The sequence below is a fragment of the Oncorhynchus gorbuscha genome, linkage group LG07 (assembly GCF_021184085.1).
Source record: "Oncorhynchus gorbuscha isolate QuinsamMale2020 ecotype Even-year linkage group LG07, OgorEven_v1.0, whole genome shotgun sequence".
Lineage (NCBI taxonomy): Eukaryota > Metazoa > Chordata > Actinopteri > Salmoniformes > Salmonidae > Oncorhynchus > Oncorhynchus gorbuscha.
In genome coordinates, this window is record NC_060179.1 from 30,071,815 (window position 1) to 30,095,707 (window position 23,893).

Below are 23,893 nucleotides of genomic sequence, written 5' to 3' on the forward strand. Positions count from 1 at the left end.
GGCTATATAAATACATTTGATTTGATTTGAAGTCCCCTCAGCAAGGTTCCAACATCTAGCGGGAAAGCCTTCCCAGAAGAGTGGAGGCTGTTATAGCAGCGAAGGGGAGACCAACTCCATATCAATTCCCATGATTTTGGAATGAGATATTTTGGTCATGTAGTGTATTATGTCAATTGAGATTTTGGTCCTGATAACTCTATTCAGTGAGAATCAGCTCACAGACATCTAGAGCTGTTGATTCTATTCACCTCCCAGTGGTGAACAATTAGGAGAGTAATCGTCTCCTAATGAATGTTTGCCTATCTGACAAGCCCTCTGGTTATTAAAACAAATGGCTGAGTGGTCATGTGTGTGTGAATAATAAGGAGATGAAATGAGAGCTGTTATCTTTGCTAGAGTGCATCTCAAATGGCACCCTATTCCCTATATAGTGGCCTACTTTAAAACCAGAGCCTTATGAAAAAGTTGTGAAAAGCAGTGCAGTAAATAGGGAGCCATTTGGGACCCAGCCCTAGCCCTAGCCCTAGTCCTAGCACGCACGCACACACACACACACACACACACACACACACACACACACACACACACACACACACACACACACACACACACACACACACACACACACACACACACACACACACACACACACACACACACACACACACACACACACACACACACACACACACACACACACACACAAGATGGAGGGTGCAGATCTATCTCTATCTATCGATCTGTCTGTCTGTCTGTCTGTTTCTATCCCTGGATAAGAGTGTCTGCTAAGTGACTAAAATGTAAATGTATCCCCAGTCATCATAATCAGGATCTCAGCTTCTTAATCTAATAGTAAGGATGAGGTCTGGTGTTGAAACTAGTGGCTTTCATTATAGTACAAATAGATTATGATTGCTCCTTAATTGTGCTAGTAAACAGAGGAGAATTATATTGAATTGTGAGTACGTCAGGCACTGCGGTATGTCAGGCAGGGACTACTCTCTGTAGCTCTGCTTTCTAGACCTGAAATTATTTTCAAAAATGAAAGAATATTCAAAGAAGACATAGGGGAGCTTTGCTTGATTGTAATGCACATCAGAACACTTATGTACTCCAGAAAAGAAGGTTATTACTGCAAGGCTTTGGCCCTTATGCTGGCTGTGTCTGAGTGGACCAGTACTGTGGGTTCGTCCCAAATAGCACCCAATTGCCTATATACTTTTGACCAGAGCCCTATGGGGGGAATGGATGGAATAGGGTGCCATTTGGGATGCACAGCCTTTGACTGTGCTAGACTGTGGTTATAGTATATGGTTGGTGTCTAGGTCTGGGAGGCAGGCAGAAGCTAGCCAGCTTTTGGAGGCCATTAAATGCGGGCGTCTGTTTTTCCTGCTGAGTCTCACTGGGCCGTGACAGGGCCGGAGAGGGGTGCAAGGGGGAAACAAATGGCCGTACTCATCCTGGCCATAAAGAAGGGTGCAGCGCCACAACCCAATAAAGGCCTGACGCTGATGAATGTGGCCAGGGAGAAGGAGGCGACCCTGGCCGAGCTCCACCAGAAATGAAACCACAGGGATATAAAATAGGTTATTATCGTCGCACACTGACAGCCAGACGGACAGAAGGGGGCCGAGATGGATGGACAGACAAACTGACGAAAAAAGGAGGTTGGATGAGGGAAGGGCAGCTAAGATAAAAATAAAGGACTGATAAACGTTGATGAGAACCTGATGTATCCAAGAGGAGTTCAAAAACGATGCGCGACGGCTCGCAACTCAGTTTAGTGTGCTTTGAATAACCCTCTCACTGAACGATGTCAATTACAGTAGGTGCACATTTTAATGTCCCCACACTGACATCAGAGCTGCCTGACAGGCGTCAAACACTAGCTCTGGAATCATATCAAGTATAAAACAGTACCTAGACAAACAGGGTCTAATGAGTAGTCATCAACATTGTGCTATGTCAAGATTGGCCTTCGTCTCTCCACAAAACACCCCACAACACCATATCATCACAATACCACCACTAGTAAGACTATTCCAACACACATCCACTGGCTGAAGTCTATGCATGAGGGCGTCAAAGACGCAGCAGCAATAGGAAGTAGGCCTATGTAAGCTACAACTCTTGCAACTTGGATAACACAAGGTAAAGATACTTTTGGGATTAACACAGTGGCATACAGTAACAGGGTAGTGTGAGCTCACCTGCAGTGGCATGGGCGGTGTGACGGGCGAGGGCAGGCTTCGGGCCGGTGATTGGTTCTGCCTGAGTGGCGGAGACAGCGGGGGTTGGCCCGAGCCGGTCATGGAGGTGGTGGAGGAGGCGGAGCCAGGGGAGGGGACCGAGACGGAGGACGGCTGTAGGCTGGGCGAGGTCATGTGACCCCGCGACGACAGCTGGTTGTGGACGTGGCTGTGGGAGTGTTGATGCTGCTGATGGTGTTGCTGTTGTTGGTGATGGTGCTGTTGTTGCTGCTGGTGGTGCTGTTGTATCTGTTGAAGCTGCTGCAGGTGCTGAAGCTGGGAGTTCAGGGATGAGGTAGCTGGTGAAGGAAGAGGAGCAGAACATCAAATTGATATCATCACTACTGTATCTTAAACCATTCACACAAAAATGTTTGTAACACATTCATGTGTAATCATGAAAACCAGCAGTCGGGGTATCAAACCGAAAAACAATGTTCACACCTAACAATAGATAGACAATAGGTCGAGGTGTGGGGATATCAATGTAAAATGGTCCTGTCCCACTACAAAGTCCAGTAACATTGTAACCTCCACCATGGAGTTCCAGAAGAACCTGACTTCAGTAGTTAGACGGCAAAGCTATCCACATGAACTGATATAATTGGCGTCTCTGGAGAGGAGCGCTTCATTTTCACTCGGAGGATGTCACAATCTCGCGTTTAATTGCGGGAAAATCTCCCGAAGAAGAGTCATTCGTCTTGAACGGCAAGTCTGAAGACATCATACCGTTATCCTCGTCTCTGGATTTAAACGCTAATGAAACCGGATGCACTTCTCTCACCGTTTCAGTGACACACAGCCAGAGATGGACAGACACATTCGTGTGTACATCAACACGGACGCAGCCACGAGGTTCTTAGAATATGCCATACGTATACGTATCCAGCTCTTCATATATAATAATGTGCGTGGTGGTGCATTTCACAAATTCTCAACCATTGACTCAGAAAATCATTGGTTCTTATTTTTTATATATATATTTTTTTACAAAACCCTAAGTGACTGTATGAGTGACTGTTTTGACCTAAAGGCATACAGCATTACACCCTTATAATCACTCAGCGGGCAGTATAAAGAGAGTGACACAAAACCAAGTCATTTCTAATGGCCAACCAAATATTTGATCAAGACGTCAAATCTCCCCCTGACCTTTACCGGTTCTCTAGTAAAAAAAGACTGTAGGTTCCGAGACCATTATTTGACTGTGAATCTACTTGACTTTTCTCCTTGAGAAGAGGGTACTGGCGGTGCGGTGAACGACAGGCACCATACAAAAGGTCCGATAGACATTCAGAGGGCTCTTGTTACCATTGGTCTGCCCCCAGCCTAACACTTGGTGGTGTTTTTGCCAGTTCTGGGACTGCATGTGAGTGTACTACAGTATCTTGCAAAAGCACTATTACCTACGTTCGGTATGTTAAGAATGCTATGTTAAGCCGTATAACATCGATATAACCTACAGTGGCCAGGCTTCCGCAACGGAGTCCTCTTTCAGCCTTTAAAACAATGAGAGGTCTCGAGAAATGGAGAGAATAACAATAGATCAATGGCAGAAAAGAGAGTGTTGGCTGGCGTTTGATAACACAGCAGAGCATTTGTGAATAGAGGGGTAGACCAGCTTGTATACATACTGAATCAATGCGCTTCAATAATTAAACCAACGGCTGTTTCATAGCGAGATGAATTAATAAAACATGAGGGCAGACATTTCTTTGATTAGTCCGGTCGCTCTGGGTTCTGGAGAGGCACATGCGAGCATTTGATCAAGACCTCCCTCTTTTCCTCGGCTCTAAGTAGCAGAAGAAGAATCCCAGTGAAGAAAGCAAGTGCCTGTGTCCCAAATGGCACCCTATTCCCTATATAGCGCACTCGTTTTGACCGGAGCCCTATCGGGCCCTGCTCAAGAGTGGTGCACTATAAAGGGAATAGTGTGTCATTTGGGATGTGGGCCAGTGTCTCTGTGCCAGTAAATAGCGGCAACACTTTTACATTTCTTCTACCTCCTGACACATTGACACCTCTCCCACACCCACCATGAATTATATATCATCTTTGGCTCGCTAAAGCCAAGAGTCCAATTCTCATTTGAAATGTTGGGGCAAGTTGTCCAGCGAGCTATGACAGGACTGGGCACCTCTCTTCCTGCTCGCAAGTGTACCGCAAGGAAATGTGGAGGGCGCCAGTTAAAAAGATGGAAAAGGGGAGGAATGAAAGACAGAAAGAAGGAAAAGGAGAGCGAGAGAGATAAAAAGAGATTTCTGTCAAAAATGTTTTATCTAAACCAGGGGAAGATCAAAGAGGAGTCAGAGAATTTCCTCCAGCGTCGACCGTGAGGCCGAGGAGGAAAGAGAGGCAAAACAAAAGAATATGAAAAAGGAAAACAAATACAGAGGGAATATGGAAGAAGCCCCATGTGGCCTTATTATAACGGCTACACCGCAGGTAACTATATTCTTTAACAGCGATGCTTTATAAATTCTGTCATCTTGTTTAGACCGTCAGGCCCACTGACCCTTCTTCCCCCTGTTGCTGGAAGAGCATTCTTCTAACAGCGGCTGTCTGATTGCTTTGGCTGACCTCATAATCTAGCATCCCTGTATCCACTAATTGTTCGTGCTACCTCCTCAAGCAGACAGTGGATGGAGGAGGAGGAGAAATGGAGGTTCGGAGAAGATGGAGACAAGGGCAAAAGGCTGCTGGGATCCTACGGAGCTCATTATGTGTTCTTCACTCCCATGGCTACACGTTCACCAATCCCGGCACAGTGTTCAAGTGGCACTGTCACTTACAGGCACCATGCTTAGGGGTACAGGATAAAGGAGCCCAATCTGACGGTTGAACGAGCAAGCCTCTGATAATCATGATATTAAGAATAAGCCACAACACAGACAAAATACTGAAAATACATGCCAGCTGAAGAAATGAAGTCAAATGTTCATTAGATGTGTATTATTGTAAGTTGTAATCTACTGTATACTGTAGCACTTTTGGACCATAAGAGGTCCCAGTAGGTGGAAGATGAAATACCTCAAACAGGATACAGTGACTCTCTCTCGACACAGAGGAGTGGGAGTCATATGACCGAGGATACTGTAGGCCAGGGGTGTCAGACCCCTTTTTGACCCGGGGGGGGGGGGGGGGGGGGCGCGCATTTGTCCTTCAACGAGGTCCGGAGGGCCGCACTGACAATTGGTTATACTTCCTCTCCGTCCAACTATGCTAAGCAATACTCCCTATGTAGCTTTCATTTCGGTGATTATTAGTGAGCTGTACACAGCCAAGAAACTGTATGGACCATTATTTCAAATCAAATGTATTTGTCACATTCGTGTCACACAGGTGTAGACCTTACAGTGAAATGCTTACTTACAAGCCCTTAACTAACAATGCAGTTTTAAGAAACCCCCCCCCCAAAAAGTAAGAGATAAGAATAACAAATAATTAAAGAGCAGCAGTCGAGGTAAGAGGTAACTATGTGCATGTAGGTAGAGTTATTAAAGTGGCTATGCATAGATAATAACAGAGAGTAGCAGCAGCGTGGGGTGGGGGGGGGTCAATGCATATAGTCGGGGTAGCCATTTTATTAGCTGTTCAGAAGTCTTATGGCTTGGGGGTATGCCGTTTTGATTTGGTTTTAATCAATACAAAGTATATTGAGTTCTTTTTTAGGTATTTTTTAAACTCAAACCACCCGTGAGCCAGATCCCATTTGTTTGACACCCCTACTGTAGGCTCTGGTCAACTTTGTTTCAGCGTGGATGGTGCCACTGTAGAAATGAACTGTCGTCTTTGACTGCTGCAGCCCTGACTCTGTGAAGTACAAAGCGAGACTGATTGTCAAAGGTCGCGAGGCTAGGTCAAAACCGGCTCGTACGTCAAACAAAATGCTATTTCTGTTTCCTGTGTCGCTCAGGAGAGGATGAGAGAGAGAAGCAGCCACCTCTCTCATTACAACAGGCCCCTCTCTGGTCCCTGCCCCATTACTGCAGTTCTCTCTCTGGGCTTGATTTGGCCTCTGTCCTTTTCTCCTCGGTGTTAACAACAGCTCACCCCTGTGTTTGTGTGTGTGTGAGTGTGTGAGCGTGTAATGTGCACTTGTCCATATCTGTCTATAGGATGCATATGTGTAGTAACTATTTCGAAAGGTCAGGATACTAAATCATTCCATACATATAAGAAACAATAAAGACAAAAAATATATAGATTTATAAAGAAATGACTTTTAAGGAGAAGCAAGTTAACTTACTTTTATAGCACTGCACACTATATGTGTGTGTGTGTGTGTGTGTGTGTGTGTGTGTGTGTGTGTGTGTGTGTGTGTGTGTGTGTGTGTGTGTGTGTGTGTGTGTGTGTGTGTGTGTGTGTGTGTGTGTGTGTGTGTGTGTGTGTGTGTGTGTGTGTGTGGTTAGGACACATGCATACGAGGTACAATACAAAATACTGTATAGAAATAATGAAAAAGGCCAAGTATTTGTTATATACAGTATTGAAAGAAAGTCACCAATGGCAAAAGGTCATGTGATAATTGAAAGGAGAAGCATTCAATGTCTGTATCCATGCTCATCACACTCAGCTCCCAGCAAAGGCCAGGTCAAAGGCCACATGAAAGAGACAGTTAAGAAATAAACGGATAAAAGGACATTGACTGGTCTGGTTTCAACCCACAACGTTTAGTCCATTGGTTAACTCTTTACGAAATCTCTTTCTTACATTGTATTGTGTGTATCGCACAGACAGAACGGCGAGGTGTCCAGTCAATTTAATGTTGCGTAAAGAGTTAGTTCTTCAAGTACAAAAATCAGAATATTGTAGGCTAAAACATTCAATGCAAAATGGTACAATATGTGTTCAAATGTTCGGAGGCATAAATCATCAAAAGGTCAAAAACGAATCTGAAGCGACCTTCGCTCTATCTTCACCTCTCTGCTCCCAGCATCATTAGCAGACTGCAGTAAAATAGGAGTCAGTCAGGGGTCTGAAGAGGTGCCTTCATGAAGTAAATGAAAATATGCGTTCTGACCATTTTAGGCGGTCGTCTTAACATTGCTGTGGTTCTTGAACAGGCAAAGGGAGAGGAGAGGAGGAGAGGAGATAATGAGAGGAAACAACAGACCTATTATGTCTCTGCCTCACGTCCCACTGTGGGAGGACATAAAGCACTGTCTCGAATGGTTGCTCAATGAGCCACACGGATAATTACTCCACTGGAGAGAGATGGACGAGTCGGCGGGGCACTTGGCAATTATGAACATGGACGGGAGGAAGGTCATTTTTACCCCGAGGATTAAGAGGAAGCACACTCAGACTAATAAACTGGGATGAAAACATGTTATTTCTACCAGAAACTTATTTTGCACATGCAGCTGTTTCCAAGCAACGTTATCAAGGTGGTAAATTAGGAGGAGCACTGACTCCAGAGAAATAGTCCATGTTATTGGTATTAGCAATATGGCGGCTCAATTTAGCATGCAGCATTAGATTTCAGTGGCATGTTTCCCTCCACCCTTTTTGAATAGATATTGAACTAAAACGGAACATATTTTATTTTGTGTCGCGGAGGATTTCAAATTTCAGCACCAGACGTCGTGGTGTTGCGTCAAAGTAAACACTGAAACGACAGATTAACGCTCACACATTGAACTAAAGGTCACACGACACATTTCAATGTCATAGGTTTCCCGAGACATCTGGGAACACAAATGTGTCTCTCAGTTTTATCATTCGGTAGCTGTGGTATATACGAATCACGTTGAGAGCATGGAACATTGATTCCTGCTCCGTGGCCATGGTTAGAATGAACACAGGGCAAATAAAACCAGATAAAAGATCCAACTGTGTAAAATGTTTTTTACCTGCAGTCACTGTAGACAATATCAATGTTTCAGTGTCGCTTCGGAGGGGTTTAGACACTACAAAAATGGAATCAGTAGAGACTGGAGTCGAATGGGCCATGGGGTTTTTACAGAGTAAAACACACCGCTTGTAGGGATCCACAGATAACGCTTTCACTTTGTGATGCAAGGCAATACGAAGCTGTGTTGTGGAATTCTCACCCCAGGGGAAGGATTTGAAAGTATTGAGTATTGAGTCCTCTACATGGAGATATTAGAACACAAATAAGTAAAAAGATACAGTATAAAAGCGGACCTACTTTATCTGTGATTCACCGTAGATATTTAATTGCTATAATTGAATAGCATTTGTTTTTTATAGCTTGTATCGGTCCACGTGAAAGGTCAGATCAAATCAAATGTTATTTGTCACGTACACATGGTTAGCAGATGTTAATGCGAGCGTAGAGAAATGCTTGTGCTTCTAGTTCCGACCATGCAGTAATAACCAACGAGTAATCTAACCTAACAATTCCACAACTACTACCTTATACACACAAGTGTAAAGGGATAAAGAATATGTACATAAAGATATATGAATGAGTGATGGTACAGAACGGCATAGGCAATATGCAGTAGATGGTATAGAGTACAGTATATACATATGAGATGAGTAAAGTAGGGTATATAAACATAAAGTGGCATAGTTTAAAGTGGCTAGTGATACATGTATTACATTAAGATGGCAAGATGCAGTAGATGATAAAGAGTACAGTATATACATATACATATGAGATGAGTAATGTAGGGTATGTAAACATTATATTAAGTGGCATTGTTTAAAGTGGCTAGTGATACATTTTTACATCAACTCCCATCAATTTCCATTATTAAAGTGGCTGGAGTTGAGTCAATATGTTGGCAGCAGCCACTCAATGTTATTGGTGGCTGTTTAACAGTCTGATGGCCTTGAGTTAGAAGCTGTTTATCAGTCTCTCGGTCCCTGCTTTGATGCACCTGTGCTGACCTCGCCTTCTGGATGATAGCGGGATGGACAGGCAGTGGCTCGGGTGGTTGTTGTCCTTGATGATCTTTATGGCCTTCCTGTGACATCGGGCGGTGTAGGTGTCCTGGAGGGCAGGTAGTTTGCCCCCGGTGATGCGTTGTGCAGACCTCCCTACCCTCTGGAAAGCATTACGGTTGTGAGCGGAGCAGTTGCCGTATCAGGCGGTGATACAGCCCGACTGGATGTTCTCGATTGTGCATCTGTAGACGTTTGTGAGTGCATTTTTTGTGACAAGACCAATTTCTTCAGCCTCCTGAGGTTGAAGAGGCGCTGCTGCGCCTTCTTCACAACGCTGTCTGTGTGGGTGGACCAATTCAGTTTGTCCGTGGTGTGTACGCCGAGGTCAATATCTTACATCAATACAGTAGTACAGTCAATCAAGATGGCCGAACATCCCAACTGGCTCTTTAACTACAGCTGAGGAGTGACACGGCTGATCCCAGTTGTCCTCTGAGTTGTTCTCTGTAACACCTAATCGGACATAATACTAGGCATGGCTGCATAACCCACTCATTCCTTACAGTAGGAAAACTCCCTATGAACATAGCAGGCTTCTCTCGCTCTTCAAAAGTCTGTCCCGAAGGGAGGCTCAGACAGAGGTGGAGGTAATACAGAACGTGCCACTGAACACAACAGACAAACAGAAATCGTCCATCTAACAGTATCTCTGCCTTTTGCCATTCTGTGGTAGATAACAGAGGAGAGTCTGGAGCCCCTGTGAAGCCTGTCGGCCCTGGCAGGCCAGGCCGGGTTATTACAGCCCGTTCACGGTCCCATCATCTGTCGTCAGACGGAGGCGGAGGACGTGAGTAAAAGCCTCATGCAAAATTTATGTTCATGCGGCTGTTTCAGTGGGTGGAAAAATCAATATTGCGGGCCCGATGCACGGAGATGACTGAGTGCTCTCTGACTGACAGTAAAAGCTGGGAGAGATTGAGGGGCAACATTTACTGCTCCCGAAATGGAGTGTAGTCGAGCTCCTCTAATAGTCTACTCAACTTAAATTAGAATTTCATTGGGGATTATTTGGAAAACAGTTGTGATTGTGGGAGGTTTAAAGAAATGATGCTGTTAGAAAAGAGAGAGGAGGGAGGAAGGGAGAAATAAGAGCACACGGGTTGTTTTCAAGTCCTTCAAAAAGCATCTTTCCTTCTCAGCTTTCCGGCAGCTACATTATGGGGTTATTAAGCATTGCTTCGTTCGCCTTCTCACTCCCCCACTCCCCCAGATATGAAATGATTCTAAAATAATGAAAAGACAATGTGGGGATGAGTAGGACATCATAGGCCCTTTGTTGTATGCTGCCTCGCTTACATAAGCTTTTGAAAGTGTGCCATATTACCCACAGTGCATTTGGAGAGAGGAATGCGAGAATAGAAGGAGAGAGAGAGAGGAGAGAAAGAATTCAGTGGGATGAAATAACCCCAAAACAATGGGATTTGCTCTCCATTCTTCTGCCTCCATATTCTGTCTTTAATTATTCCCTTTGGTTGTCTGTGGGAGAGTGTAAGCACTTTCGCACAGCACAACATGCCCACCAGCACAACATTGTCAGCCCCAGTGATGTGGAGACTTCTGAGTGACACAGAGCCTCTTGTGATTAGTGATGCTCTTTAATACAACACAACACAGCAGCGATATGATTGGGGGAGAGGAGGAGGGGGGGGGGCAGATTTCAAAATGCAAAGGCAAAGATGGCGTCAGAAATATATGAGAGCTTTATGATGTAAATCACAAGCACCACTACTTGTGAGACATTTCATACCACATAAACCGAAATGAAGGCAAATACGCTGCAAAATGCAAGCATCAGAAATGTATATTTCATTACACATGCAAACAATCCAATATATTTCTTACGCAGCGTTTAACATAACCTCAGCTGTTTCCTAGAGGGATTATTTGTGCCGGTTTAGTAGTTTCCTCCCGACTCGCATATGGGATATTTGAGGGCCCAGAACGATGTATGATGAATGAAGTAGTGCACTACTTATACGCTTATCATGCTCACTGACTAGCAACAGGTTTAGCAAAGGGCAGCAGCAGTAAATGAAATTCACCACCGGGACAATATATCATCAGAAGAAAGAAAAAAGATGCATGCACCCGAAACTTACAAGCCTTTGCCAGGTGCTTGATGGGGGAAGAGGAAGGGGTAGTGGAGAGGGGAAGATGGGGTTGGGGTGAGGTGCAGGCAGAAGGGGAAAGCAGAAGATTTGTTGAATCATTTCTATTTTCTTATGGGCTGATCTGTGTCTTGTAACCATTTCACTGCAGCCGGAAAAAGGGAGCACCAAGGGCTAATTTCACAGTAAGAGCTCACTGAACAAAACCCCCATTGTCGGTGGGTAAAGGTGCTAAATCTACTTTGTCACTCTGAATTACAGCCACATAATTCAGGAACCGGAGAGGAAGGGGGAGGAGAGTACAGGAGGGGTGAGCGATGTGTTTGAACAGAGACAGAAACCATCGCTTTTCTCTCTACCCTGAGATGTACTAAGTAATGCTCTCTTATGATCAGAGAGTAATGGATCTCTCTGGTCTAAACATGCCATCTTGCTCAAACACTATATAATCCATCTTTGATGTATCTGTGGTTAATCCAGAGATGGGCCCCCAGGGACCCCACCACCCCCCCCAGACCTCCTGGGCTTTTGAGCTCCTCTGACACTGATACAAGCTCCCCTGTCTTAGCCCTGAGACACCAAACCTATTAATTAAGGCAATTAGGCCCCGGCCAGCAATTAGTAACCACAGATAGCTTTTAGCAGCCTAGCGGACCAGCCTTCTCCCAATGGCCATGGGGTTTGTTTCAACACTATCTGCTGTCACCACAGGCTCTCTGGTTTCACAGACATGGAACTGGCGAGCCGTGGTTACTAATGACCTTAGAGTGATCTGGGCTGGACTGGATCCTTGTGACCCCCTGAGCCTTATGCTCTTTACGGAGTCGCACTTTGTTCTGCTAAGTTATTTCTATTACTTTTCAAACACGCCGGACTGTTCCCCTTTGAAATCCCTGTGTTATGCCTGTCTGGTCATTGTAGGCAATGGAAAGGATGAGTGCACAGGCTATTGATTAAAATGAATAAATGTGGGGTGAGTGTAAGCAGTATTCATTAGTAGATAAGTCTTTATTGATTTCCTGTTATTATTAAGTTGATGGTAGATTTGTATTGAAAAAGTGTTGGGTTGTATTGATAATCTGATATTTTTGTATTGACAAAATGATCTATTCCAATCACGCTTGAGCTGCTTGTCCATTATGAAAGAAATATCTATTACTTTTGAAAAGTATTCAGTGCTGTAAGAAGGCAAAACTATATATTTCTGAATAAGTCTCAGGATTTCTGACAACAAAAAAAACATACCGAATGTTACCAATTTCAGTAAATATTTGTTTTTGTAAGTATCCTGAGAGGAAAATTCAGATTGAATAGCTTCTTTAAAATCCTCACTTGGTAGAAGGATTTGAAGCCTTTCAGTACTTTTCCCTCCACATTTCTAAAACCTCTAACCCACGAAGATGAATTTTCAAACAACCCTGTGGTAAAATACACCACAGTCTCCCTGTAAAGCCTTTGCTTCAGTAAAGGTGTGTGTTTGTAATGACGTTTGGAGTTGAACTGCCTGATAAAAAATAAAAAAATGGGCTGAATGCATACATTCAACAACAGAGGACAGATCATTCAATAAGTCACCTTACTGAAAAACAGGAAATAAAGGACACAGCTGTGCTACTCTACACAATTCTACATTGGAGGCAATCTGTGATAACACCATGTTCATTCCTGTTCTGTCCCATAAAGTGACCATTAACATTACAAGTCATGCGGAACACAGATAAATGTAAAATGTCACCCAATTCTGCCAGGCGGGAATTTCAGTTCCACAAGATTACCATCTCTGTCTGCTCTCTACCACAGCACCTTGTGTAATATTTCATTTACAATATTTCGTAAGGTAATTTTCCTATCAGTGACCATGTAAATCACAAATCAATTTTCATTTAAAATGCTCGACTACAGATTGTTCCTGAACGCGTAGGAATCGTGCCGTGGCAATCTCTGGCAGACCTTTAATGTGTGAGGGGTGCTAATCCTCTGTTAACCTTCTGGAGGGAAAATAACCAGAGTGAGAGGTAATTCTGTATATGCTAACTACCATCTGTCCGACTGTCTAGGCTCTGAGGTAATTTGCTAGAAATATTGGAAATATGGAAATGTCAAAATGTTTGAAAAACAAAATCTTTTGATAATAATAATAATAATTGTATTACCTAAAATACAAGTTCAGTATCGAAGAAGTAAAAAACATATATATTTAACACCATCCCATTTTTCATTCCATATTTGACTGAGCATGGGGCGACAGAAGGAGTCCGGCTGGTAATGTAATGTATTGTTATAGTCCAGTTGATCGAATCAGAGCTGGCTAGGGTAAAGGGAATGTGTTCCAACTTCGTAATTTTATTTAATACCAGTTGGAAAATCGCAAGTCATTTCAGGCCTCCATGCACCACCTCTCTGTCAGAAAAGAGCATTTTACTCTTCCACACAGAACTCTATTGTCAGCCAAAATAGCTAGGCGACAAACACTGTTACTATCGTGCAAAGCATGTGTAGAAATACACATCACACCCTATACAGTACAGGTACCTCATGTGTAGTTCTTGGGTCTATGGTTATGACATGATGTTAGCAGAATGTCTCCCTCAGTGCTCTCTCTGCAGCAGTAAGGGCACATGTCAGGGCTTGCTGTAGTGAAGCAGCCACAGCCATGTCTGATTAGCATTGTTATTACTACACTGACATCAAGAGTGCTCTCTCTCTTTGTCTCTCTCTCCCCCTCTCTTCTGTTCCCTCTCTCTCTCTCTCTCTCTCTCTCTCTCTCTCTCTCTCTCTCTCTCTCTCTCTCTCTCTCTCTCTCTCTCTCTCTCTCTCTCTCTCTCTCTCTCTCTCTCTCTCTCCCCCTCTCTCCCGCCCCCCTCTCTCTCCCCTTTCTCTCTCCCCTCTCTCCCGTTCCCTCCCCCTCTCTCTCTCGCTCTCACCCTCTCCCTTTTTCTCTCTCCCTCTCTCTTAGGCTCCACCAGCAACTCGCTGTCCTGCAGCACAGCTGAAAACAAACAACGACATGTGGAGGAGCTGGGATTTAGCAGGTCAATGTTGTGACCAGCAAAGCTGCGAGAGTACGCCAGACAATGGCAATTTCTTAAAGACACAAGCCGTAAATAAACTGTATACAATGAGAAAGAATAAATAGCATTCCTCGTATTACTTGATCCTATGCATGATGTTGCAATACAACTGCAAATTGAGGACAAACGTTTTGAAATAATGTAACATTTGGAGGTGAAATTGAATTACACCTCTGCTTCAAAAACTAACATGTAGGTTTAAATAGTACGTCTCAAGGGATAGGTGTATGCGTGTGTGTACGAGTGTTCGCCTGCTTGAGTGAAAACAAGGGTGTTTGATTCTAACCTTTTGAACACTGCTCTGGCTCATTCTGATTGGTGAGTTATTTTCTTTCCCTGAACTGTCACACAGGCAGTCGCCCCCCACGTTTCCCAAACAATAAACTAGTGGCAGCTGATATCAATGGCAGAGATGAGAACCCAGGCGTCATATCTGCTGGGATTGCCTGGGCGAACCTGCCTCAGTCTGCTCTTCATCTTCAACAGCACCTCTCACTCTCAATTATTTGGCTGCTGTCACAACAAATCAATCAAATTATCGCTCCAGGACAGTGTGTGCAGCTGCTCCTTATGGCGTCGCTAGTTGCATTACCTTTGAAATGTATGAGGTCTACATTTTATCACTGTTATTTATTTAAATGCCACTCCCTCCCCTGCGAGTCACCTTACAACCGCAGTAAAGTTGAATCATTAAAGGAACGCCGTGGAATACACACTGGTGGAGTACGCTTCCAATTAAACAGGAGACGGGCTGGGATCGTTTCTATTGTGATGAGATGGGGAGAGGGGTGTTGATCTAGGGGGCGTATGAGAGGACCTGGCGGTAATAAAGTCTCACAATTCTGTCTGATATTATAATAATCCATCCTGATGCACTATGAATTTGACAAACACTTACAAAGCTGCTATATGTAACTTTATGGGCGATCCGACCAAATCTAGATTGAAATGTGGGTTATAAATCTGTCATTCTCATTGAAAGCAAGACTAAGAAGTGGTGGATCTGTTCTATGTATGCTATTTCTATGCTTCCCTTCTTAAGTTTAGTTTTTGCAAACTGTGGCAGTATTTCCTCCAAACACCGGCTTTGAGGGCATTATTACTTTTATACAACGGTTTACCAATATATTCAAATAATGATTGATATATTTTCATTAAAAATGTTATTTTGATTAATTTATTCATACTATTCCATCCTTCCACAAGATATAGTCCCGAAACAAATCTAGCGTTGCAAGAGATGTGACCCAGTCATTTGTTTTTTTTTGTTCTGTATCTATGGACGCGACCCAGTCATTCAGTCTTTTCTTTCTGTATCTAAGGACGCGACCCAATCGTTCGTTCTAAATGTTCCATTCCCATACTGGCTGGCAACGTTCTTACCTTTGCTTGCTAGCTTGCCAACTACGGCAAATTTACAGTCACATTGTCACGTTCTGACCTTAGTTCCTTTGTTTTGTCTTTGTTTTAGTATCGCCGCCCCAAGGCAGAGCTCGAGGCAGCGAAAGCCGAGAGGCGGAGTTATGAGGAGGCAGCACGGCAGCGCGGCTGGAAGCCCGAGAGGCAGCCCCAAAAATGTATTTGGGGGGAGCACACGGGGAGTGTGGCGAAGTCAGGTAGGAGACCTGCGCCAACTTCCCGTGCTTACCGTGGATTTCCACACGCTATCTGCGGAGAGGGTGCCTGGAACCAGTGCTGTTCGTCACGTTCCTGCACGGAATATCGGAGGAAGTAAAGGACAAGTTTGCAGCCCAGGAACTACCGGTGGATCTCGTCTCACTCATCGCCTTAACCATCCGGATCGATGGACGGGAACGGGAACGTAGGAGGGAAAGGAGGTCTGATTGTGGTCCCAATCGCTCACTCAAGGATCCCACCTTGCATCTGATGAACTCCGGAAGTCCCTGGCGTCTACGTCCCCAAGAGGAGCCAAGCTTACCCAAGTTCCTCCAAGAGCCTCCGAAGAGTGCCGATTTACCTCGGCAGAGCCAATGCAGCTCGGCAGGGCTAGGCTGTCTCCAGCCGAACGCGTATGCAGACTTAACACCCATAGTTGTCTGTATTGCGGTACTGCCAGTCATAAGGTGTCTACCTGTCCTTTTAAGAGACCTAGCTCATTTGTAGGAATGAGTACTCTTATGGGTCTCCTCCCCCTACTCGCCCCCCTCTCCATGCAACCCTGCTGTGGGGGCGACCAGTCCAAGTCTCTCCAGATACTCATTGACTTGGGGTGTCCAAGTCTCTCCAATATGAGTCTTATGGACGTAACCGGGACATCTGTTTCACCTGTCTTTGTGCTTGTCTCCACCCCCTCCAGGTGTTGCTCATCTTCCCCATTATCCCCTGTGGATTTATACCTGTGTTCTCTGTTTGTCTGTTGCCAGTTCATTTTGTTTCGTCAAGCCTACCAGCGTTTTTTCCCCCTCTGTTCTTGTCTCTTGTTTGTTCCCTGTTTTTCCCAGTTGTGACCTTTTCTGCCCGCCCTGAGAATGCCTGCCATCCTGTAGCTTTGCCCCACTACTCTGGATTACCGACCTCTGCCTGACCTGACCCTGAGCCTGCCTGCCGTCCTGTACCTTTGGCCCACTACTCTGGATTATTGACCCCTGCCTGCTTGGACCTGTCATTTGCCTGCCCCTGTTACTGTAATAAACATTGTTACTTTGACACGGTCTGCATTTGGGTCTTGCCTGAAACGTGATAGTTTCACCTTTTTTCAATTGACCTTTTTTTGTATATATCCATAAAAATGATACCAGCTGATTAGGGATTTCGACTGGCTGAGAAGCGCTGCCTGTCTGTATCATCCGGTTCATTACTATTGGACAACAGGAGATTCAACATTGAAACAATGTTGCAAATGTCAGAGAGACAGACAGCAACATTTATACAAATCTCCACTGATTAATAACTAAATGTTAGTCTCAAAATAGTGTGAGATTATAGTGGAGATCAAGTTTATAATTTGCTTGGCTGGGCTGATGAGACAGTGGATTGTGCAGTCAGATGGAACAGAATAAACAAGCATTTCAACGTCATAGATGACTTAAATGTAACCTTTATTCAATTAGGAAAGTCAGTTAAGAACAAATTCTTATTTACAATGACGACCTACCCTGGTCGAACCCAGACAACTCTGTACCACCCTATGGGACTCCCCAATGATATCTGTTTGTGATACTGCCTGGATTTGAACCAGGGTGTCTGTAGCGACCAGGGTGTCTGTAGCGACCAGGGTGTCTGTAGCGACCAGGGTGTCTGTAGCGACACATGCAACTGAGATGCAGTGCCTTAGACTGCTGCGCCATTCGGGAGCCCAATTTAGCCGGTGGCAACTTGTGGAATAGACACCGGCTGGAATGTGGTTTTAACCAATCAGCATTAAGGATTAGACCCTCGTTGTATTATGATTTTCTACATTGCTTGTTTTGTCACATAAACTGAAATTAGGTGAACTATTATACATTTTGCATAGCTCATCTTTACCACCATGACAGTCTGCTGTAGTGTTAGTTATTCTTAGGATCCTCAACATTAACATTTTTATGTGACAGAGCTTTTTATTTGCTGCCAAGTACGCACACATGCAAATGTGCGCACGCACACACACACACACACACACACACACACACACACACACACACACACACACACACACACACACACACACACACACACACACACACACACACACACACACACACACACACACACACACACATTGTGTGACAGTATAGTTCAAACAAAGTGGCATGTTTGAAATGCACCAATGGTGGAATGGGTTGAGGAAAAGGGTATAGACAGGTTATTCACTTTAAATCGCATGGTTCCTGGGAGCTGTGGTGCTGTGGTGAGCTAATCTCTTAAAAGAGCGGTGGCGTAACCCCACCTGCATTCAGCTGAGCGGGAGAGATGGAGTCTGACATGAACTAACTAGTGCACCCCTTTGGTGTTGTAATGAGCAGAGTGATTTCCATAATTTGTGTCATGTTAACACCCACTCACGACATGAAAAACGGTACCGATAGTGTTTGAGCGTTTTCATCAAACCATGGAGGAGACATGTCTTTGATTGCTACTGACACGTCTTCTCATTAGGCGGTACCGCTAGGTGAGTGGGATGCACAGCGTTTATCTACCTGGATCCCCGAGTGCCGTTTCAAGTGAGGGGAACAATACTCTCACCTCACCATTGGAACGGTGGTCTCTGATGTCATACGCTTGCTTATTAATAAGAAAGGGGTCTGTTTGGTTGAATTGAGTCTTGAATTAGTGTCGAGTCAGTCATAGAGAAAAGAAGCTGGCGAATGATGTTTCATTTATTTCCCTCCACTGAGCATTACAATTCTGCTTCTTTGATACTTTACAACTTACAATACAAGGAAGGCAATCTTGCATGGCCAATTACTGTAGGCTGTACGTGCAACAAAGCTGTTTTGAAAATCCAATCAAATGTTATCACACTCCTAGAAAAAAGGGTTCCAAAAGGGTTCTTCAGCTGTCCCCGTATTATAACTTTTTTTGGTTCCCTGTAGAACCCTTTTTTTAGTTTCAGGTAGAACCCTTTTGGGTCCCATGTAGGACCCTCTGTGGTTCAACCTCGAACCAAAAGGGTTTTACTTGGAACCAAGACTAGTTCTTCAAAGGGGAGGCAGGGTAGCCTAGTGGTTAGAGCGTTGGACTAGTAACCGGAAGGTTGCAAGTTCAAACCCCCAAGGTACAAACCTGTCATTCTGCCCCTGAACAGGCAGTTAACCCACTGTTCCTAGGCTAACATTGAAAATAAGAATTTGTTCATAACTGACTTGTTAAATAAAGGTCATAAAAATATGGGGACAGCTGAAGAATCCATTTAGGTTCTAGATATCACCTTTTTGTCTAAGAGTGCAGGGTACTTATATGAGTAATCTATATTTCCAAGAATGCTATATCTAGTTAGCTACTTGTTGTGCAAGTGTGTTTTGTTTCATTCACATATCTAATTATACAACATACAACAGTAATATAGTAATAATTACATCAAATTATGTTAATTACAGTTAATCCATATGAATCATCACATAATTGGACAAACAGCATAACCCTAAACTAGTTGCAGGTACAGCAGTGTGAACTCTGTTACACAAGATACCTTTCTCCCTTGTAAAATGGGAATTTGTTTGTACAGAATGTTTCCTGGCATAAATCATTCTGACAAATAACAAGTTACACTGGGTGCTGCTGTGTTTACCGTGTCCGCGACAAGATGCTGCTGCTGCTCCGTTTTATTTAAGCAGCAGCTCCAACTTTACTGCACAACCTCATTACAATGACGGTTATTCATCACTCCGTCTCACAACTCTCTCTCTCTCTCTCTCTCTCTCTCTCTCTCTCTCTCTCTCTCTCTCTCTCTCTCTCTCTCTCTCTCTCTCTCTCTCTCTCTCTCTCTCTCTCTCTCTCGCTCTCCTGCTCTCTCTCACTCTCTCTCTCTTTATTCATTTTAAAGAAGGATCTTAGACGAGGCAAAATGCCAAGAGTGTTTAACGAGAGATAAGTGATCAAAGACGCTTAACGGGAATCGCTTGGCTCTCACATTTCTCTGCTTATCTCAGTTGTAAGAATGTTTAGCACCTTAAAAAAGCTGATGGGGTGAACAATACGGATTAAAAAGCCGGTGAGCGCTGACAGAAAAGGTATACTTTTTAGCATCACATTTGGGCATTTGTTAAAGCGTAGAAAAGTGGAATCCATCCTGGCTATAGTAGCTACTAAACTGTGCTATGTACTGTGAAGAATCCCCCCCCCCCCAAGTCAAACAGACATATTTGCTGATCATTAGCCGGCTCATTAGATTTAAATAGAGTTAGAGATCCTCCTGCAGTCTCATTACTGTAGGCTAATAGTTGTCTGCGTCTGTTGTGACGCTAATTAACCAGCGTAGCAGCGTGTCACGGTGCGGTGTAGCAGGGCTGTAAATACACTTGCTCCCGAGGTCGTGAAATGAGCTGGCTGCTAGCTCTGGGCACTGCAGGCGACAGTAGGGAGTAGGGACACGGACAACAGTAAACGTGTGATTAATCAGGGCTGGGGGGGACTGGGTTGAGTGGGGGGGGGGGGGGGCGAGGGCAGGGGCAAGGGGGCAGGCAGGGGCTGCCTGACAGAGGTGCTGTGCCAGCAGGCCTCATAGTCAGCAGGGCCCTGATGAGCTCCGACAGGGGCGAGTGGAGGGGCGCCGTGTGGCCAGAGGGCCCTGGACACAGTCAAGACATTTAGCTTCACTCCTGACTTGTGTCACTTTCTCTCCACGGAGGTCCCTTCGATGCGTCCCTCTCAGATAGGATGGCAGGGGAACGTGTGAATGTGTCTGTGCGCTTAAAAAGAAACCGCAGAGGAGGCATTTCTTTCCTTAGCTTTGTACAAAACGAACGGTGAACTGCAGCAAGGGATTGCGGACCGAACCGTCTGTTAAAAAAAGATGACTGAGAGGTGTTGGTTATGTTCTTTCAACATTATGACAATGTGTTTTGTCAGTCGGTTATCACAGCCTCTGGCTTGTCCCACATACAATATGAGAAGTTGTTGAAGTGTGAGACAGACAGACCTTCTGGTCCCATTATCCTCCATTGCTCGGGGATACATTGGAGGGGCTTCAATGGCTAGATAGATGTGGGGTTTATTAAAAGCTCACCCCATAGCGATGATGCACGTTGTTATTTATGCATGTTTGTGTCCATTAGGGGCTTCTAACTTCCTTCCCATTTCCTCACTCATTCCATCTGTCCATCCATTTCCTCACATGAAGAGGAGGTGGGGGGGGGCTCCTCTCTATGCACTTTGTGCTGCACTGGCATTATTGTAATCTCCACCCAAAAACACACTGCTTTACATGCAGCCTGGCATCTTTTTACATTAGCGACTCCAGGCCCCTCTCATCCAACATTCATGACTGAAGGTTTCCCCAGCCATCCCTCAATCTAATGGTATAAAAGAGACAATGTTTTAAACATTAAAATGAAAACCATTTACAACTATGATCAAAAGAGAACACTTGGGCATTAAAGTTTAAAAGGCGAGGATAAGTACAGCCACGTGGACGGACGGATGAGGATGAAAAGAGAGTACAGTGCACTCTTACGCAGAGAAAACAGGCACAAAGTGCTTTTGCGCCGCGCGGCAAAACGCTGACCTGTAATTAATATGGCTCTTTCTCCAGGAAAGTTGAAGATGAGATGCTTTTTGGAACATAACCCCCCCCAAACTATTTTTTTTTATCCCCTCTGGGATTTTTAGATTGACATTTTTTTTTATACAGGTGAATCGTAACACATATCCTGTGTAGCATAAACTGTAGATACTGGTACATACAGTGTGTGAGGACTAAATGCTCTTGGTGAATGTCATAACATAAGATCACTGCTGTTATTACGTTAAAATGCATGCATTTATACGCATTACTGTCAAAAACGACTGTAAATTGAGTCTCCCGCCCTGTCCTCTATAGGTTATCTGGTGGAGCAGCCCTCTTACCTTGCAGGTTCTGTAGGGGAAGGGTCATGATGCCCTGTGCGGCTGCTGCAGCCATCAGGCCCTGGATGTTGGCCGTGGGCAGCGAGAGCACCAGCCCCTGCTGGCCTCCCAGGTGGCCGCCTGTATTGAAGGGGATGAGGATGGGCTGGTTCAGGCCTGGAGACCCCCCGGCCAGCTGCTGGGCTAGTTGCTGAGCCACCAGCAGAGACTGAATAGAAAGACACTGGGTTACAAAAATGTATTGACATTAGTAAAAGGCATAGTGAAGGTGATGAATGTGTTAGTGTGCATAGTAGCGAGAGGTCACATTTACACATTCCATTTCATCCATAAAGATGCATTTATGATATTCACATCAAATTCATCTGGGAGGGAATGAATGGGTTAACAAGGTAGCCACGCATGCCACGCGCTCATTTCACTCAAGTGACTGAAGTGCTTTAATCAATGTGCTGCTCTGACGAATGCCGTTTGTTTTTGTTGATGACATCTGCTTTGAAACATGCCACAGCCAGAAAGTGACAGCCGAAACGCAGTGCTGCTTATTGGCGTGTGGAAAAAGGAATACAACTCCAACCTTTGAAGGAGAGCAGTGCATTTCCCTCTCAGATGGATGCAGAATGGTTTACATTTCATTACAATGAACACACAGGTTTTGCTCGCCCGAGGTAGAGTATGTCATGATACGCTGAAGACCACACTATTTACCAAGAGAGTTTTCATCTATATTTTCTATATTCATCTATATTTTTTTTATTTTTTTATTTATTTTTTTTAAACTCATTTCTACCAGCATGTTACAAAAAAAACTCTAGACCACCTTTACTCCACACACAGAGATGTGTACAAAGCTCTCCCTCAACCTCCATTGAGCAGATCTGACCGCAGCTCAGCTCAGCATTCAACACCATAGTGCCCTCAAAGCTCACCGCTGAGATAAGGACCCTGTGACTAAACACCTCTCTCCGCACATGGATCCTGGCGTACTACAACACCTGTTGTCGTCGGTGAATATGACAAATAACATTTGATTTGATTTGACCTCTGGTACCCTAGAATCAGTCATTCCGCCAATATCAGCACTTTCCTCCTTTGCTAGAAGATACAGTACATCACTGACTTCGTGTAAGCATTCACTGATATTAGTCAGAGTAGAATCTGTGCAGTCACAGACACAGACGCTAAGATATGTTATCTGGAGTATTGCCAGGAGATATTTGGCAGAGTAGAGGAGCAGTTCAAATGTACCTTCACAGGGAGTGGGTTTGCAAATATACAGGCAACATTTCTATTGCCAGAGTGCTTTGACCCCGAGTTTAATTCATGTTCTTTACACAAGATGTGGAAAGGTTGTAGCACCATCGGAATACAGAGCTCTGACATCCAGATATGTATTCAACTTGATATCATCTAAGATTTTCTTCAGTCTGCCAAGATGCGGACTTCTCATAAAGTCATCAGAGGAAACAAGCCTTTTGCATGGCGTAATGCGACATTCCTAAATTACCTGCTGGGATGTGCCTCTAGACAGAAAGAATGCATGGTATCTTTGTGTCCAAGCCCAGCCTGAAAAACATCCCTTGAAACGTCTCAGCTCCTGTACGCCTGTAGTATACCTGTCTCCCCTGCGACCTCGGTGCTGCTCCTGCTCTGCATGACTCCTCTACACTGACCTGAGCCCACAAAGCTTTAACAGTACTAGGCGTCTGTGGCGAGGGAGCGGAGGGGTCGACTGGTGCCAACATGCCACTGTACTTCCAGGCTTGGTGCTGCTGGGTGACAGCGGTGTCACTAAGATAACCCGGCGCGCTAAGGAAAGCAAGCACCAGTTCCGACATAATCACAGTTTAAGGAATGTGATGTTACACGGGTTTAACGCCAAGAGGCTGGGAGAGATTGGAAGGTGAAACACTAGCATTTAAACAGAAAACAGGGCAAGAGAAAACCCCCATATGGTTCTAATTTCCTCATGCATTTGTTTCACCTACACCTTTGATCAAAAGGTGACCAGGGACGAAGCTTTAATAGTCAATGACAT

At 44.5% G+C, this 23,893-nt stretch overlaps 1 protein-coding gene across 4 annotated transcripts in view; it reads right to left on the reverse strand.

Moving 5' to 3' along the window:
• pou6f2 (POU class 6 homeobox 2) overlaps window positions 1–23,893 on the reverse strand; it is a 96,485-nt gene that overhangs the window by 49,168 nt on the left and 23,424 nt on the right. For 3 of the 4 annotated variants that reach the window (XM_046355087.1, XM_046355088.1, XM_046355086.1), the window contains 2 exons: window positions 21,856–22,078; window positions 2,214–2,551 (listed from right to left, as the gene is read on the reverse strand). In XM_046355087.1, the coding sequence (XP_046211043.1) occupies window positions 2,214–2,551; window positions 21,856–22,078 (561 nt within the window). The remainder of the gene's footprint in view (window positions 1–2,213; window positions 2,552–21,855; window positions 22,079–23,893) is intronic. The other variant, XM_046355089.1, reaches the window with a different exon arrangement.